The 17140-nt window shown below is 36.4% G+C and overlaps 1 protein-coding gene across 2 annotated transcripts in view; it reads right to left on the bottom strand.

Annotated features, from left to right (window-relative positions):
• The window catches only part of MET (MET proto-oncogene, receptor tyrosine kinase), a 126046-nt gene that overhangs the window by 81057 nt on the left and 27849 nt on the right, over positions 1–17140 (bottom strand). For both annotated transcript variants that reach the window (XM_059933547.1, XM_059933546.1), the window contains exon 2: positions 11150–12366. In XM_059933547.1, coding sequence (XP_059789530.1) covers positions 11150–12352 — 1203 coding nt within the window. In that variant the 5' untranslated portion in view covers positions 12353–12366. The remainder of the gene's footprint in view (positions 1–11149; positions 12367–17140) is intronic.

The raw sequence follows: 17140 nt of genomic DNA on the forward strand, positions 1-17140 counted from the left end.
AGGTTGTGAAAACTATTACTTAATCCCAATTGAGAGTTTCCTGAGCCACTGGGGAACTGAGTTGAGGTTGATAGACAAGAATAAGGTTAGAAGGAAACAGAGCATTAAACAAACAAAACAAACAATAGTTCAGTTTGACTTGTGATTTACCTGGAATTTAGAAAGCCTTGCTAGTAGCAAAAAATGTAAAATGAAGCTATGTCAACATTTTTATTAAAATAATTGTCCAGCCATTCACTGGAACAGAGACTTTATTATATACTGGCAGAGAAAATAGAAAATTTGACTGTTTCTTAACTAGTTCTTGAATACCCAGCATACAGAGTATTAAATAAGGCATTGGGAGCTATAACAGCTGGTTCTGAGGGCCCAGAGACTGCAGGGAAAGCTTTAATAGCTAAAGCTCACACAAATACTAAATTAATACTTACTTATGAAAATTTAGGTGTTTATTTTTCAAATCTTTAATAATCCTTCTTTTTTCATGAGTTCATCTTCATTCAATTGGATTGTTATCTTATCACCAGGGTCATAAGATACTCAATATCATATAGTTTACACCATGGTTACCCTAGGTCTTATAATAATTTGGATTTTTTTTTAAAAATAAAGAACTTCTTTTTGTTAGGTGTGGTAAAGTCCTGGTGTATATTTTTCTAGGATCTGTAACTGTGCACAAAAGGTGAACTTCAAATTTTCAACATTGAGGTGAATATGTTTTCCTGTGCAGAATCCACTAAAAGCAAATGGAGATAGGAGAGGAGGCATGGGAGCAATTATTGCACCATCATATCACATACCCAGGATCATAAAAAGCACTGTTTGCCTAAAAGTCTGAAATTGCTGCTTATGTTTTCATAAGCATTTGATTCTAAAAAAGTATCTAGATAGAAAATACCATAATCGTCAAAATTTGCTCTATCATTTTTTAAAGCAGGCACATATTTTAGTCCTCTTTGTACATGTCAAAACCCTGTACTTCGACCTTTCAATGTTTTTCGCTTTTTTGTTTTTTGAGACGCTGCTTGGTCAAGCACAGTGGTCTTCTTTCTATTTTTTTTTAAATTTAATTTAATTTTTTTATACAGCAGGTTTTTATTAGTTATCTATTTTATACATGTTAGTGTATATATGTCAATCCCAATCTCCCAATTCATCCCCCACCCCTGCTGCTTTCCCTGTTAATTACAAGTAATACCTACAATTGTTAAACCACCACTTACATATTACTCATCATTTTGCAAACACTGACTAGTATCTCTACTACTGAGACAGTAACAGAACTGATCTTGTGCTTTGTCTGCCCAATTCTACTTGGAATCAATAGTTTTCCTATGACTCTTCTGAAATGAGAGTGAGTTTAGTTGAGAGTATGAAACACTAACCATTTTTTTCCACATCAGCTCTAGATAAACCCAATGTAACTGGTGTTTTTCAAATTAGAAATACTTCTCAATTACTCTTACTAATATATTGACTGATTCTTGTTTACCATCATGTTGAAGCTACAAATAAGTTTATATTTAGTGAATCATCAGGAATATTATATTTTATTATAAATTCCTCTTCTTTATTAATTTAATTCAGCTCCTTAAGTACCAGGATCACCTAACTTGACCTCATATTCGCCTCTGTTATTGCACTGTAGAACATTTCCAGAGTCTTGGACCTTCTCATATTAGTGACTATGAAGAAAAATAATTTCACCTTCCTATTATCTCTTCTGAGGTTTTGTATAACCCCTACTCACGCTGTACTCTTATAAACAATCTCTTATATTCAAGATTCTGGTCACTTTACTGGAAAATAAACAGTCCTCTGCCTGTAATTACAGCCTTCAGGAAGGGGCAAGCCAGTGACCTCTCTGACTTTAGGCACAGGAATAAGCCCTGAAGATTAAATGCCTCCTATTCCCTCATCTTTTCCCTTGGCAAACTCTACTTCGTTCTGGGCCAAACAAATGTGAACAAAGTGAACAGAGAAAAAGGTGAGAATTTCTTTCTACTCTTCATACGTATTTTTTGCACCTGCATTTCAAATCTTTGTGGCTTGTGGAGATGACAAAAACAATGCTTTCTGTGATCCAGTCACAAAAATATATTTGCAGATTTTATCAAGGACTTTTATCCAAACACTGCAGCAAATCAGACGGTCTCTGTTTACCGTGTAAATATATATACATATTTTTTGGAAGACAAACTTTTTTGTCAAAATCAACACTAATGTCTATGATCCGCAAAGCACATGCTTAGGTACAAAAAAGCATGACGAAGTGCCTAAGACCGTAAACCTATTTAGATATTTGCAGGATTAAATATATACAGATAAACATGAGTGTAACAAAAGAGAAAGGCAAAATATGTCTGCAGCTAGAGATGCATTAAAATAGCATAAAGGCGGTACTAACCAGAGCGCATGCCCCTGTATATTCAGTAGGTGCTCATGACATCCTCGTGAGTCCTGGGAGCACTTGTCCCTCACTTGGCCCTCTAGGCCACATGACTCTCATGAGAAGGAAATGGTCTAAAATGGATGTAGTTGTGTAGAGGACAGTCCACAGATGTTGAAAGACAATGAGACTCAGCATCACATTCCTTTGAATTCTATCAACTTTCATAACTTTGACAGTTTCAAAAGACCTTATTTTGTGTGTTTTCATAATTATATGACTCTTTATTTTTGGCCATAGGACTTACTGGTAACAGGACAATCCCTTCCATCCCTAAGAAACACAGGTTTTTCTGATGAGTAGGGTCCCAAGTGTTGGCCACAGAAGACTGAAGAGGGGGAGAAGAAAGAAACAACTTTGATTGATATAAGAAATTTCTGCTTTCAAAGAAGGTGATTAAAGTGATAGGCTATGAGAGGCAGTCAAAGTAAGAGCTACCTAAATTATGTCCTTAGCTTCTAGAAATTCACACATTATCTTCTTCACGCTAAGAATTACTTAATGAAAAGTGACTATTTAGAAATCAAAGAAAAGACAAAGTTCGGAAACATTGACAACTTTTTTTAAAAAGAGAAAGTGTTTAAAAAAGTTAAATTCTCCAGCACAGTTTTACTTCTTGTGATACATTTTTCTAAGTTTAAAGTAATATGCACTCACGGTCAGAACCCACTTTAAAAAGCTGCTTAAATGCCACAGCAAATAGTTAAGACCTCGAGCTTATGATATAGATAAAAATTAGTTCGTTAAATACTGGCTATGTACTTGACCATGTAGTGAAGACAAAATTGCTTTTTTGAGCTTTATGTAAGTTAACTTTTAGCTTCATGAAAAAGTTAACTTTCACCTCCTCAGGGTGGCCTTTTGTGACTATACTACAAAATTTAGATCTTCCTCCTCATTTGCATTCACAGATGTTTATTTCCCTCACATTATATTTCATGAATTATTATGATGTATTTGTTTGCTGGTATGACTGATTGTCATCTCCTCCCCAGTAGGTTTGTTTCATAAAGACAAGAACCAGGCCTATCTTACTCACCATTTTAATACCAGTAGGTTAGACATTCAGTAAATTTCTGTTGAATTTCTTGTTGAATCTTAGTTGTATGAATAAATCCTTTCCTCTGTCTCTTGCTGAAAATGATGATTACAAGTTTTTGGCCATTTTATGCACTAAATAAAATGGTTAGGATTCTAGCACTTGGCTTAAACTAATAAGATGAAAGAACAAGCATGTAATGTAATTAGCTTAAATTAAATGGAAACTATTGCACGTTTTATTGTCAAGATAATTTTTAGAGATATTCGTTTTTGCTATTGACTGCTACTGCATTAGTGCTTGTAATCTGCTTAGTGCATTAGCACTAAATACTATTGATTCACTCAGAGCTAACAGACCAATTTAATCTTTGCATTTTTCCCATTTCCTGAGTAGCACTTCACCTATAGTTTAGTTAGTAGACTGGTTGCTAGATGCAAGTGTTAATCAGATTTTAAATTTAAAATGTCATCAGAAAATTTAGTATCCTACAGATTTACATTTTCTGGTACATGGATTCAAATTCTAGCAAATCATGAATAAGCCATATATTTTTAGATGACAACTCAGCAAGTTTAATTTTCATAAAATCAGCTCTAGAAAAGAATGATTTACAAATCAAAACTGGCCTTAATTCATGCCTTTTACCTAGAGCACCATTTGAAATATCACCATTTTAATGTCCTTCAGTTGATGAACATTTTGGTGATTTACCCAAATCAAACAACTGAAGTCAGACTTTAGCCTGAGTTCAGAATTGTTATTTATTGTTTTATAATTATATACTGTTCATAAAACACCTCCCCCTATTAGTGAACATCACGAATAGTTAAAAGAAGCCTTTGCCCTATATTAGCATGCATTTATAAGATATTTCTCTGTCCTCTTGTTGAAAAACTAGAGAATATTTTTGAAGTATAGAAGGTAGACACACTTCATCTGCCCCACCTTAGCCTAGGTCTAGGGTGAAGTACAGGAAACCTCTTTTCCAAGGATTTTAGTCAGCAAGTCATTCATATGCAAATGAACCTGCCTGGACCATTTTAGTTAGAAAAAAATATATAATTATCAGACTGGAATGTAACCAGGATCCTAGAATCACTTACCACATTCACTATTATATTAAAAAAAAATCAAAAGAGTTTTAATGACTTCAAGAGTAGCTGAGCCATCGGTTTTATTTCCCTGATAAATGAGCCCTTTACAGTCCTCCCTGGACGCTGGAGATGTGACTTACAGCACATATCTGGGCACTGAGTCATCCTGGACGCCGGGTGCCCACTGATTCAGTATCTGTGCCAATCTATGAATAAGCAACGGCAGAAATTCCTGGTGGGTTTTCTATCCAAATTCTGACAGCTCCTCATTTTTCTTATTAGAGTGAGGAGATAATAATGCAGGGTGGGATGCCATCAATGAGACAGAAGTCTGAAGTAAGGGTGTAACACCCAAAATTTGATACATTATTTGGAATAAAAAATCCATTATTACTCAAGGAGCTTAATATTCTTATCAAAATGCAAGATCCCATATGCTTTCAGAAGTCTCTAATCATGTAGTAGTATGGCAATGAAAGTATGTATCAGAGCTGGGGCTTCAAAGTTTTATTAACACTTCAGCTTTTCAAAGACCAACTTTAAGATTTATTTTTTTGACCGAACTCCTTATTGTTTGCTCCGTTAACTTTACCAAATGAGTCTCCATGTAGAAATCAACTACTTAAATAAAACACAGATCACACCACTTGCTTCAAAGGATATTAAGAAAAATGAATTAATTTACAATGCATGTGGCATAGTTAACTCTTAAATACCCATGCACAGGTGGGAAATACTATATCACATCATATATTGATATAATATAATCCACACGTTAAACTTATTTACATTTTTGGTGATAGTTTCAGTATTAACTGTGTTTCTTTGCTTAGTTTATTAAAACGTCATGTCATTGCTTTTTCATTCTTTCCTGGGAATAAACTATAAAATGGCTTAAAGAAGGGTTAGCAGGAGGACGAGAAAAAAGCAAATGGCTTTAATGGCTCACTCTGTAACATGTTTTCTAATACCCCCAGGGTGTGCCCTGTGATTTCAGAAAGTGTTATAAATTCTGGAAAGAAAATAATTTAAAATTCCTCTTAATAAAATAATGCAATATGGCACTTTTCATGGGATGGATAGCATGGAGAATTCAAGTAAATAAGTTAGGGAGCAGCGACTCCCTGAGCCTGGGAGACGATAAAGAAGAGTTTACAGAAGGAAAGGCATCAAGTGTAAAATTAATGAATTTCTACTTAGACTTTTTTTAATTATATAGAATCCTTAGACCGCAAGGATTTTCTTTCTTGAAAGATTTTGCTTTGGTAGCTATTACATTTGGCATATGGCCAAGATATTTGGTGTTTAGAATGAAGAATCCTCAACATTTTTCATATAGGATAACATTCTCTCATTTCGAAGCACAGGAAGTAAAAAACCCTGAAATCTGACTTCACATTTTTCATCCCTAATACAAAATACGTTCTCCTGAGAGTGCTAGACTGTTTAAATAAGACATGCCAAACCAGTATAATTACATGGATGTTATTTGTAACATTGACTCCACATTCCCAGTTCAAATGGTGTGGTGGGGGAGATTATAGATATATGGCCTATAAAGAGTTATAAATCTTTGTTTATTTTATTAAATATTATGAGACATGCCCTGAGGATGACAGATCAATAATGGTCCTTGTGGTTTTCTGATGGAAGGCTGCAATTATTTTCTTCCATTACAACTTGAATGTAACCCAATTTTACTCATCTATCATCTTTATAATAGTAATAAAGAAACATCACTGTATGTTTATTTTTATGCCTATTCCTATTGTCCCTTGTTTGCATCTTGTTTTGATTTTGTTTTCATTCAAAATTGTTCTAATCATGTTGCTTTCTTCCTTTGATGGCTCTGAGTGGTGACCCTTTAACTTTGGCACTCTTTAAAACGGAGATGGAAAATTACTACTTTAAGTTTCCTTTATTTTGGGAAGCAGTTGGCTACTCTTTGAATTCGACTATAAATGATGTTTAAAAACAAGGAAGCTTAGTACAAACAACCTGTGAGGTTAACTTTTTCTAAAACTGCATTATCTACAAATTCTTGAATGCATAAGATAAATTACATTAGCATAGTATCTTATAGTGCCATAGGTAGTTAGAATTGAAAGTCAGGTAAAGGAGCGCCTTACACCTTTTAGCTTGACTATATAGCACAATTCTGATTCAGCTGTCTTTCTCTTCACCATCCAAACCACCACCACTCCCATATCTCCCTTTTTTTTTTTCTTTTGGAATTATTAAGTCTTAAGGAGGACTTAACACAAATTAAGCATTATGGAGGTGGGTCACTCATAACAGTTAGTGGGGGAAGTAAAAGACCCTCATGAGCAATAGAACCAGAACGTGTCTCTTCCAGAAAACCATCCAATAATTTGAATTTGACTTTCTTTACACAAATAACAATACAATAATAGCTGTTATTTATTATGTGCCAAGGACAAAAGTTAGAGTCTTTTAAACATTATTGTACTTGTCCACACCATAGTCCTGCATGGAGGAAAACGGGTTCAGTGAGTTTAAATAATGACCTCATGGTCAGGCAGATAGAAAATCATGGGATACAAGTCTGAACCCAGATCTCTTTAATTTCAGTCTTGTTCCATTAGGCTATGCTGTCTCCCAGAGAGATAAATTTATGGTCATCTTATTGTGCCAGGTACTTTATATTTATTATCCCACATTTTTACAAAAAGGCTGAGAAGTAGGTATTGTTATCTGCATGTTACGAATGAGATTGAGGCTCTAAGAATTAAGTAACGTGGCAGAAGTTACACAGCTGGTATGCAGGAGACCATGAGTTCCAACCTGGTGAGTCTGGCACCAAATTACATGCTTTTCCCCTTCAACTGATCACTGGTCATTAAGATGACCAAGATATTGGTAAAAATATTTGCTACCAGTCTATTTCTATTCTTTCAAATGCTTATATGTAGAAAAAAACTTTGGTAATGGGATTGCAAGAAAAAAATATAATGTCGTAACTATTTCCTGGGTGGGTGAGAGATATTTCAAGGACCCTTTTATATTTCAACTTTGATTAAAAATCTTTCCAAAATGTATAACTCCACTTCTCTTAGTAAATATACTATAATTTAGGGAAGAGGATCTTTGTTGATTTGAGGACAAAAAATTCCCTTATTCAATATTCATTCTTACTTGGAAGAAACTGGGCTAATGTGTACTGATGCTAGCTTTTTCCTGGAAAAATTGTCATGTTACTAAATCCCTTATATGATACTGTTGGAGATCCAGTTAATGTGCTTAAAATAAATTTTTAATAGTTTATCCCCAAGTAGAAGGTGAGGTTTTCTTATGCCCAAATTTGGGGATTTACAAAGTCTCCAGATTATGTGGCATTTTTTCAGTTACTTTATTTTGAATGTGCTGTTTAGGGAACACACATTAGCCTAAAACAACTTCAATCAATATTAATTTAGGATGCTTATAGAGGTCAAATGATGAATGGGTAAAAAAAGGCAGTAAAGATATTTAAGACTAAAGATTTAATAATTTGTGGGTGTAGAATCTCATAATCCTAAATGTTGGAAATCACCGTGAACAAACCCTTTAGGAATCACTTTCAAAAGCAACATAGAAAATGGTTACACTGCAAAGATCAAGAAGAACAACTAATATCAACACTGTATTACATGAATGGATATCTGTGGCTTGGGATAAGTTTCCAGAAACAGCATCATATGTGGAATTAATGAGTTCTGAAGCACAAATAACTAAGAGGTGAAGATGATTTGCTTTGGAAACTATCAGATGACTCAAAAGACGGTTTTAGTGATGTCATCAATATGAGAAGATGTACATGAAGAGTTTGCACAGATACTTTCATAAAACGTTGAGAGTGGAAAAAGCAACATAATATGTGATCTAAAATAAGCAAGTCAGGTCTGATACACCTGCTGGACCCATAGAATCTAAAAGACCCTTTCTTGGTCCTCTGTCTGATCCTGTGATAGAGACACGTTTTGCGTAGGGGGGAAGCTCAAGGAGGGCCAGAAAACCCCTGCTGCTGCAAATGTGCTCTCCAAGTCCTCCGAAGGTTACTGCTGCACTGTCTTAACTTTGTCCACAGAGCACACATTGGTCCCTCCATAAAGATCTGACTGATTAGACATGTTAATAACAAAACTACAATATATGTATCTATTCACTAAACATTATGCCAAAATAAAAACTTAGTTCCAAGAAATTGTCAGAAGGGTCACCTGATATCTTTGCCAAGACAAAATGGAGTTGTATTGCTTAGAGTACTTCCAAACTTTTTTGATCTTGTAAATCATTTTGCTTTTGTGTGAGTAACAGCTCTAGGTGTCTTCATTTTAAGATGAAGCTGGGAAATGACTGTATGCTGACTATTGGAACAATCTGAGGTCTTTCTGTGGCGGGTATATGAAAACTGATAACGTGGGTAGTTTCATTCTTGGAAAAATTCTGACCTTTAGTAACCAGAGAAGATAAACAGGCAAATAAATAGAGGAGATTGGAAGGTATCTGTCTCTGTGGAATTTGGCTAGTGTAAAAGTTGTCTTCCCTTGTAAGAAGACTATGTTGGCCAGTTCCATCTTGTTTCCCACAAGAATTTTTGCGATGGGAGTGATAACGGTTTCAGGTGTGGTTGGTGCATTTTGGGCATTTTTCCTGGGTGATAAAACTGCCCTGAATTTCATTGGGAAATCCTGCCTTTTTGTTCCCTTTGGAACACTAAAAAAGTCAAAGGGGTAGGATAAAGTTCAGCTGTGTTTTGAGAATTTCTAGAATTGATAAATACATTTACATCTGGGGGCTGAAATGTACAAAATAAAACAATGAGATAAGATATCAGTATACCCTTGTACGGTAAAGTCTCTTTAATTTTTAAACGAACAAGATTTAAATAGCAAAGTCGTGTGCTTTAGAGGCTCTGAAGGAATTCCCAGTAGACTCTTTTTTAAACTTGTTTCTGAAGCAATTCATTGGATGCAGGAAAAATGTTTTCTCTGAAATGCTATTAATATTACACTTTTATGTCCTAATTCCCAGGTTTCTGAAAGTCTTTTTGTTTCCTTTCATTCTTTGTCTTTTCTAGTGAGGAAAAGGGACAGCCTCATGAGCAATCCCATTGCTTCTTACAGATTTTGCAACATATATTAAATGTATTCAGGGAGAAATAAGTCTTAGTTGGGATATATATGTATGTATATTATGTATATTCATAGACTTTTGAGAGAGAAGGAAGTTATGTCTTTAGTTCACTAAAAGATGGATTCATTTTCTCAGAAGCATTTTTCTAACTTTATAAATAAATTACTTAAGAGTTTCCATCTGGAGAAGTACTCTAGACATTTCAGCAAAAGTGAAACAAACGTTTCTGAATTATTATGCCCTTGTTATCCATCTGCAAATTATATACTTTCTTTTATCAAGGACATGTTTAATGTTCTTCCTGCTTGCAATTACAACCTTTACCACTTAGATTGAAAACTGCTAGAGTAAGTGAGTTGTACATTTTCAAAGTCAAATCGTCTTTAGAAAAGCTACAGAATTTGTTCATACAGTTATGATCACTAGTGGTCATTATGTTAGGAGGCATAACCAGGTCTGTATGTTCAAATCTGGGTCCCCACCAAGAAAGCCCAAGGCCACAGTGGACTCCCAGTTTGATGCTCTTCCTCTAGCACCAAATGATCTGATGACTAGCAGGATAAATCCTCTGGGTATAGCTGGTAGCCTTTACTATATCTAAATCAAAGCAATAAAGAATTTCCCTAACAATTCCTGGGAAAATATCATTTCATGTAAGTACAAACAATCATCAATCAAGAATATTTATATCTATAAATATCAAATGCCAACCAGGTAAAAAGCAACAAATTAGAACTTGGTAGACACCAATTCAAGCACATTCAAGCACAAAGTTTATGTATTGAAGTCAAGATCCAAAGTATGGATTTGAGAGCAAAAATTTCCTCTGTAGTTTTCTAATTTATTCAGAGAGGTATATTAGTGCATTTAAAATGTTTAATTTATCAACATTTTAGAAGAGATTTTTTTTGTTTGTTTTTAGTGAAGTTTCTTTAAGTAATGCCAAGAATAGAGACTGTTCATTCATACATCAGTGAGCGAATGGGATCTCATTGAAAAAAAAAAAAAAAGCCTTCAAAACCTACAAATTAAGCATCTTATTCTAAATGTTGTAAAGACTGCACGGCATCTCAATAACTGTGTTTTATAGGAATTGCTGTTGTGTTAAACTTTATGTACATCCGACCAGAACTACTAAAGCTGATATGAGAAACAAGGTTAATAACCTGAAAAACACTGGCAAACCTGTAAACCCAAATTGTAAAAATATTTTATATTTGCTTTTAGTTATCACATTAACTTTTTCTCAAGCTATGATTCTACCTTTAAATGGAGATTCAATTTCTAAATTTTCTTGGAGAGAATTTGCAAATATTTGGATAAAGCCCATTTACCAAGCACCAAAAAGCCCTTTATATTCTCTTCTAGACTGATACCTATTCTGACTTGTACCTCATAATTTGTAAGTAGTGAACCTGTATGACTTACCCTATTGAAGCAGTGTTCGTGGTTGGGGCCATAAAAATGCTGGAGACATCTCACATTGTTTTTGTTGACGATCTTGTTGAAGAACTCATTGACATATTTGACAGGGAACGCACAGACAGCAGAGCGATTCATTGGTTCGACAGAATCTGGCTTGCTTTGTGCAAACACCCCGTAGAGAATGTCATCATTCAGGTTGGCACCTATTTGCTTAGCGAGCTGGGTCCCAGGCTTACTGACATACGCAGCTTGGAGAATATTAAACACTTCCTCCCTTGTGGATCTCTTTCTTCTCTTTTCTGTGAGAATACACTCCAGAGGCATTTCCATGTACGAATGCAAACCAGAGTCTACTGAACAGAACCTGATTATTCTTGTGTGAAAAGTCTGAGCATCTAGAGTTTCCCGTTGGACCGTCAAAAAGTAAATAAAATGGTTGCTTTCAAAGGCGTGGACATACTTAATGGGGTAGGAATCTCGGAACTCAGGTAGAACATCAATATAGGATTGGTCTGTCAAAAACTTAAAACCATCTTGCGTTTCCTTTAGCCTTCTCACAGATATCGAATGCAATGAATGATCTGGAAGGTAAGAAGAATTCAGGGTATTGCCCACGAAGAAGTTGATGAATCGATCCTTCTCAGACAGCAGGACTTTGGTTCCCAAGGCACTCACCACACAGTCAGGACACTGGCTGGGCTCTTCATCTGCCTGTGGAGAGTACATGCAATGAACCTCCGACTGTATGTTAGCAGTATTGTCAGGTGGAAGGACGTGTCGCTGGCAGGTCCCTCTGTGGACACTGCCGCAGCTAATGAGTTGGTCATCATAGTACGTGTCAACAAGCAGAGCCATGTTGATGTTATCTTTCCAAACGCCACCTGATAAATTGGCTTTGTGGCTGCAGTTCTGACATGGGAAACAATCTGGGTGTTCCAGCACAGGCCCAGTCTTGTACTCAGCAACCTTCTGAAGGTCTTTGTCATTTAAAACGTAAAGGTAGTTAATGGCACCGAGGTAAATGTGATGCTTGTGCGAAACGACATTCTGAATGGGTGTTTCTGCTGTGAAGTTAGGAAGCTGATACTGCATGTTCACATTCATCTTGGACTTTACTAGTGCCTCTTTACACTCCCCATTGCTCTTCTGCACCAAGGTAAACAGAAGCACAAGGATGCCAGGTGCAAGCACAGCAGGGGCCTTCATGGTGAGAAGTTTATCTGCCAAAACATGTTCAAGGCAAGAGCAGTTTAGTTGTCATTAGAAACAAAGAAGAAGAAACTGAAAGAACTATACCAGTTAAACTATTAGAAACAAATCTTCCTAACTGGAATTTTTACATTGAGTGAAAACAAAAAACTCTAGCTGGTTTCACATAAAGATGCATTGTGCAGTTGGACATGACTCTACATAGTTTAATTTTAGAACTCAAGCCATGAACAAGTAATTTTAGAGAACCATTATGAGATGCAAACAATGTTCTGTATTAAGAACGATACAGCAACTAGGTTAGACTCATTCAGCAGTGAAGTCAGAAAAATAGCAAACTTCTTTCTTAACCTCTTGCTGGTTGTTTAATGTGGTTTAATATCTGTGGTTAATGACTAGGTTGATATTTGAACTTTCTCAGTTAGTCAAGTAAAGGAATTGTGGTTCAGATTCATTTATTCTACAAGTCACAGCAGGCATTGTTTCCTTGGGAGCATGTAGAATTACTAGGCTAAATTTAGCTTCCCTTTGGAAGAAAACAATCATAAATTCTAGAAGCAATATGATCACATGCTGTTTATAGGATTTTCTGTGCAGAGGAAAGGTATGGTTATAATTTGGCTATAATTGACCTATTGTTTTGGATAGACAAATGTTTAACTTAATGTAAGATCACTGGGAATGTAAAAACAGAAAGCTAAAAATGTATAAAATAAAATATAATCTTTAGGACTAAAGTCCTAGAATTATTTCTCAGGGAAAAACAACATATTGTTCGCTACCAAGTCAAAAGTTATTTAGTTAAAAGAACATTATTTTAACATTCCATTGTATGCACACGGACAGTATTTCTACTAGGAAGCATGAGTGGATTTGTTATTCAGGTTTTAAAAAGTTAAGGTGCACAAGTTATAAACATTGTGAGTTCTACTTATAACAGCTATAGGCAGGGTTGGAAAAGAAAGGCCTTAGAGAAAGAGAAACCAAATAGTTATTACTTCTTTCCCCCTTTTGAAAAAATGCATAATTCTGACGGGACAAAGGGACCCTTTAAAAACATACTGGGCATTGTAACTATGCCAAAGACTAACTCTAGGTCCACAAAAACACAACAGAATTCACTGTGCACGGCTCTGTGCTTACACTATGGGAAATGGGACATGGCGCTTACCCTTCAGTGAACTTACAATGGTGTTGAGAGATAATACACATATGCAAATTACATGGTATAATACATGGTATTATACTTTCCTGTATAGCAAAAACCAAAAGCTAAAAGCATCAAGAGAGGAAGGCATGGCCTGTACTTAGGATTACTATGATCATGAGAAATATGGACAAGTCCAATACGTTTCAGGTCCAGAAGACAAGGACAATGCCTTTTTGGTTCATCACTCTATCTCAAGGACTTGATATAGAACCTAGAACAGAGTAGGTGTTCAATAAACATATGTTGAATAAATGAGTGAATAAAAATTAAACAATAAGTTCAAAGTCACAGAACAGATAAGTGTAGTAGCCAAAGCTTAAAACCAAATTTACTGACTCCAAAATCAAAGATAAATTTACCCTACCAAACTGATAGGAATTACAGGCATTATTTAAGAGGTAATAGAAAGTCATTGAAGGGTTTTGAGCTGGAGAGTCATATGAGCAAGGTTTTACTCTAGGAAGATTGATCTGGAGGAAAAGTGGCTTAGAGCAGGGAGAACCTGGCAATGAGAAGACCAGATGACAGGCATTATAGCCCATAACCAGGTAGTAAGGGCCAGAAGCAAGATGGTGGCCCCAAGAATAGACAGGAAGGGATGAATGAGAGACATATTTGAATTGATTTGACACCTAAACTGGTGGAACACAAAAGAGAAGGTAAAGATAAGCAGCGTCATCTGGGAAAAAGTGGAACAAGTTACAAACTAGGGTAGTCAGTAGGAGGAAGTTAGGCTAAAGATCAAGGAATATGATAAGCTGGTTTTAAACATGTTGAGTTTGATGTGTTATTGAGAAATGAGTGAAAACGTTCTACTATAGGAATGACTAGTAGGTTTTACATTGTTTCCAGCAAGCAGGTTATCTGGAGTAAGTGAAGAATGAAGATTCCAAGCAGACAGCATATGTGCCAAGCAGTAGAGGAGAATAATGAGAAGGATGTTGAGGAGAAGCCTGCTCTTACTGGGAAAGTGGTACGATTGGTCTTGGGTGAGGTAATATCCATCTTAGATGAGACAGAGGCAAGCAGAAGCATGAGTGCCAAGTATCTGCCATCTGTGCATTAGAAAGAATGAAACTTCAGAACTTGATCTTAGTGGGACAATTGGGATTCTAGTTGGAATAGAAATAAACTTTGCATGTTATCTGCACAGAGGGGATGGTTAAAACCAAGAACAAGTATGTTCATGGAGGGACAAGGTGAAGGAAGAGAAGACAAATGAACCAGATCTTGGAGAATACACACACTGGAGAAACTAGTGAAGGAATCAAGGAAGGTAAGTTAGTTCAGGGCGGCGTCATGAGAGCCAAAATTGCACTGTGTCACTGAAGGCAGGCGAGGGCCTCAGGAAGGTGGATGTAATCCACACAAAAGCTCCTTGTTGACCTTTACAAGAGTAGTTGCAGCAGATTCAACAGTGGTATCAGACCACTAAATTGCAAGGGTATGTGTGATGAGGAAGTAGAATGTTTGTCAAAGGAAGGACAAGCAGAAGGCAATATCAGGGTTGAGAGGACTTTAAGTTGCAGGAAAGACATACACTTATTTGTAGGTCTCTTTTTCTTCTACTACCATTTGTTGGGTATCTACTAAAGGCCAGGCACTGTGGTAGGTCTGGGAACCCAGAAACACGGTACCTTTCCCAGGAAGCTCACAGTCACTTGGTGGAGGCAACAGGTTGACAGAAATTATGGGAATGTGTAGGAAGGGCAGCCAACCAGACTGGAAATGAGGCTAGAGCTGAGTCTTGAAGGAGGATGAGGAATGGAAATTCCCAGTGGAAGAGCAGTTTGTGCAAAGATACAATGGCAGGAGAGAGCATATGATACAATCAGGAGAAATGCAAGTAGTTGGGCCTAGAGAAGCAGGGAAAACCAAAAGAGCAAATGAGGGAGATAAAAATTGTTCGATCAACATTCGAAGGGATCAAAATGAGGCATTTCCAAGAGCCCTGAAACATAAGAGAAGTCACTCTTTCTGAGACAGCAGGAGAGGATGAGCAGTCACATAAAGATATAGGGACATTTAAGGAGTCCCTATAAGTCCCTATTAAGGGAATATGATCTCAATGTTCTAAAAAATAAATTAGGGTATACGACCATCTGCTGAAATTGATGGTTACAGAGGAGTGACCAGGGACTTGAGGGTGAAGGAGGAGGTTTAGAATATCTACAGCAGGGTATGCAAACTGAGGTCAGCAAGAAAGAAAGGACTGTATAGTAGCTTTGAGGGCTTCCTGAAGATAAGACACAATGTATATGACTTCCTCTTCACATTCATGAGATATGGAAGAAACCCAAGAAAGAAGGTCAAGGACACAATGATTTTCAGGATCCAAATGAAGGCATCTGATTGAGGATATAGGCTTTAAAGGCTACAAAATTATAGTTGGACCAGAGGGCAAAGCAGAGCTTCAGTAAGGTATAAACCATATAATAATAAAAATAACAATAACTTGTATTGAGTGTTTACCACGTGCCAGGCATTCTGCTAAACCCTCTGATATACTCTTCGTAAACACCCTGTGAAGTAGGAAGTATTATTATTCTCCATTTCTAGATGAGCAAATTTGCCAAAAGTCACACAGAACCAGATTCAGTCCCATGTCTGACTGACAGGAATCTGTCCGGGATGTTGAATGCTTCACTAACACTGGAGCAGCTTCCTGAGCTAAGAGGGAGAGTGCACTGGAGCAGAAGTTAGACAGAGCTCTGGTTCTGGCCCTTTCCCTCTCTAGGGAACCAGCTAATGATGGCTTAGCATACGCATCTCTTCCCAACTCGTGTTCAGTGACCTCATCTTGGTTGCTTGAAATCGGCCTTGGTGGGAGTATTTACCCCATAGAAGTTGGCAAACACTAAAAATCAGGGCTTATTTCCCCCCTGGAGGGATGGTTATTAAATACTTACAAGCATACCCCTGGGTTGAACCAATGAATGCTGAAGTATTTTCCAACTCCAATAATTTTCAACTCTGAGATTGTTTTTCTACGTTTTACTCCAACGCCATTGAACTGGCATATATTGCTTTCTCTTCTCTATCTATATCATCTGCCAGATCAGGCTGTGTGAGCAATTTTAAAATTTATATTGGGAGTGACTCCAGAACTACTTTCATCTTTTATATATTTTTGCCTTGATACATTTATTCCTGTGATGTGCTTGGATCAGGTTTCAATATAAAATGTCTTTTTACTGTTTGTTTTTTCTTTCTTTCTTTCTGAAACAGTGCTGGCCATTTAACCAACTTTGAGTTCCTTACTAAAAGGAACACGTAAAGATGATTCAAACAGACTGACTAATTCATTCTCTTAAAATGTCATGCACATAGCAGGTGAAACTGAATCATTCATAAAACATTTCTGTATTTCTTTTCAGTTGATAGTTAAGATAAGCTCACTGGCAAAACATTTCCTGGGAGTGATTATCTCAGTGGCACCTTGGTCATTAAACTATTGGTATTTAGGGGTATTTCCTTTAAAGAGGGCTGCTCTATTAGCAACAAATACCAGCTTAACCTAATGGTAAGACCACATACTCAACTCTGTCTGCCATCTATCTACCTCTAGTTTTCTC

Source organism: Balaenoptera ricei, chromosome 9 (assembly GCF_028023285.1).
Source record: "Balaenoptera ricei isolate mBalRic1 chromosome 9, mBalRic1.hap2, whole genome shotgun sequence".
Taxonomy (NCBI): Eukaryota; Metazoa; Chordata; class Mammalia; order Artiodactyla; family Balaenopteridae; genus Balaenoptera; species Balaenoptera ricei.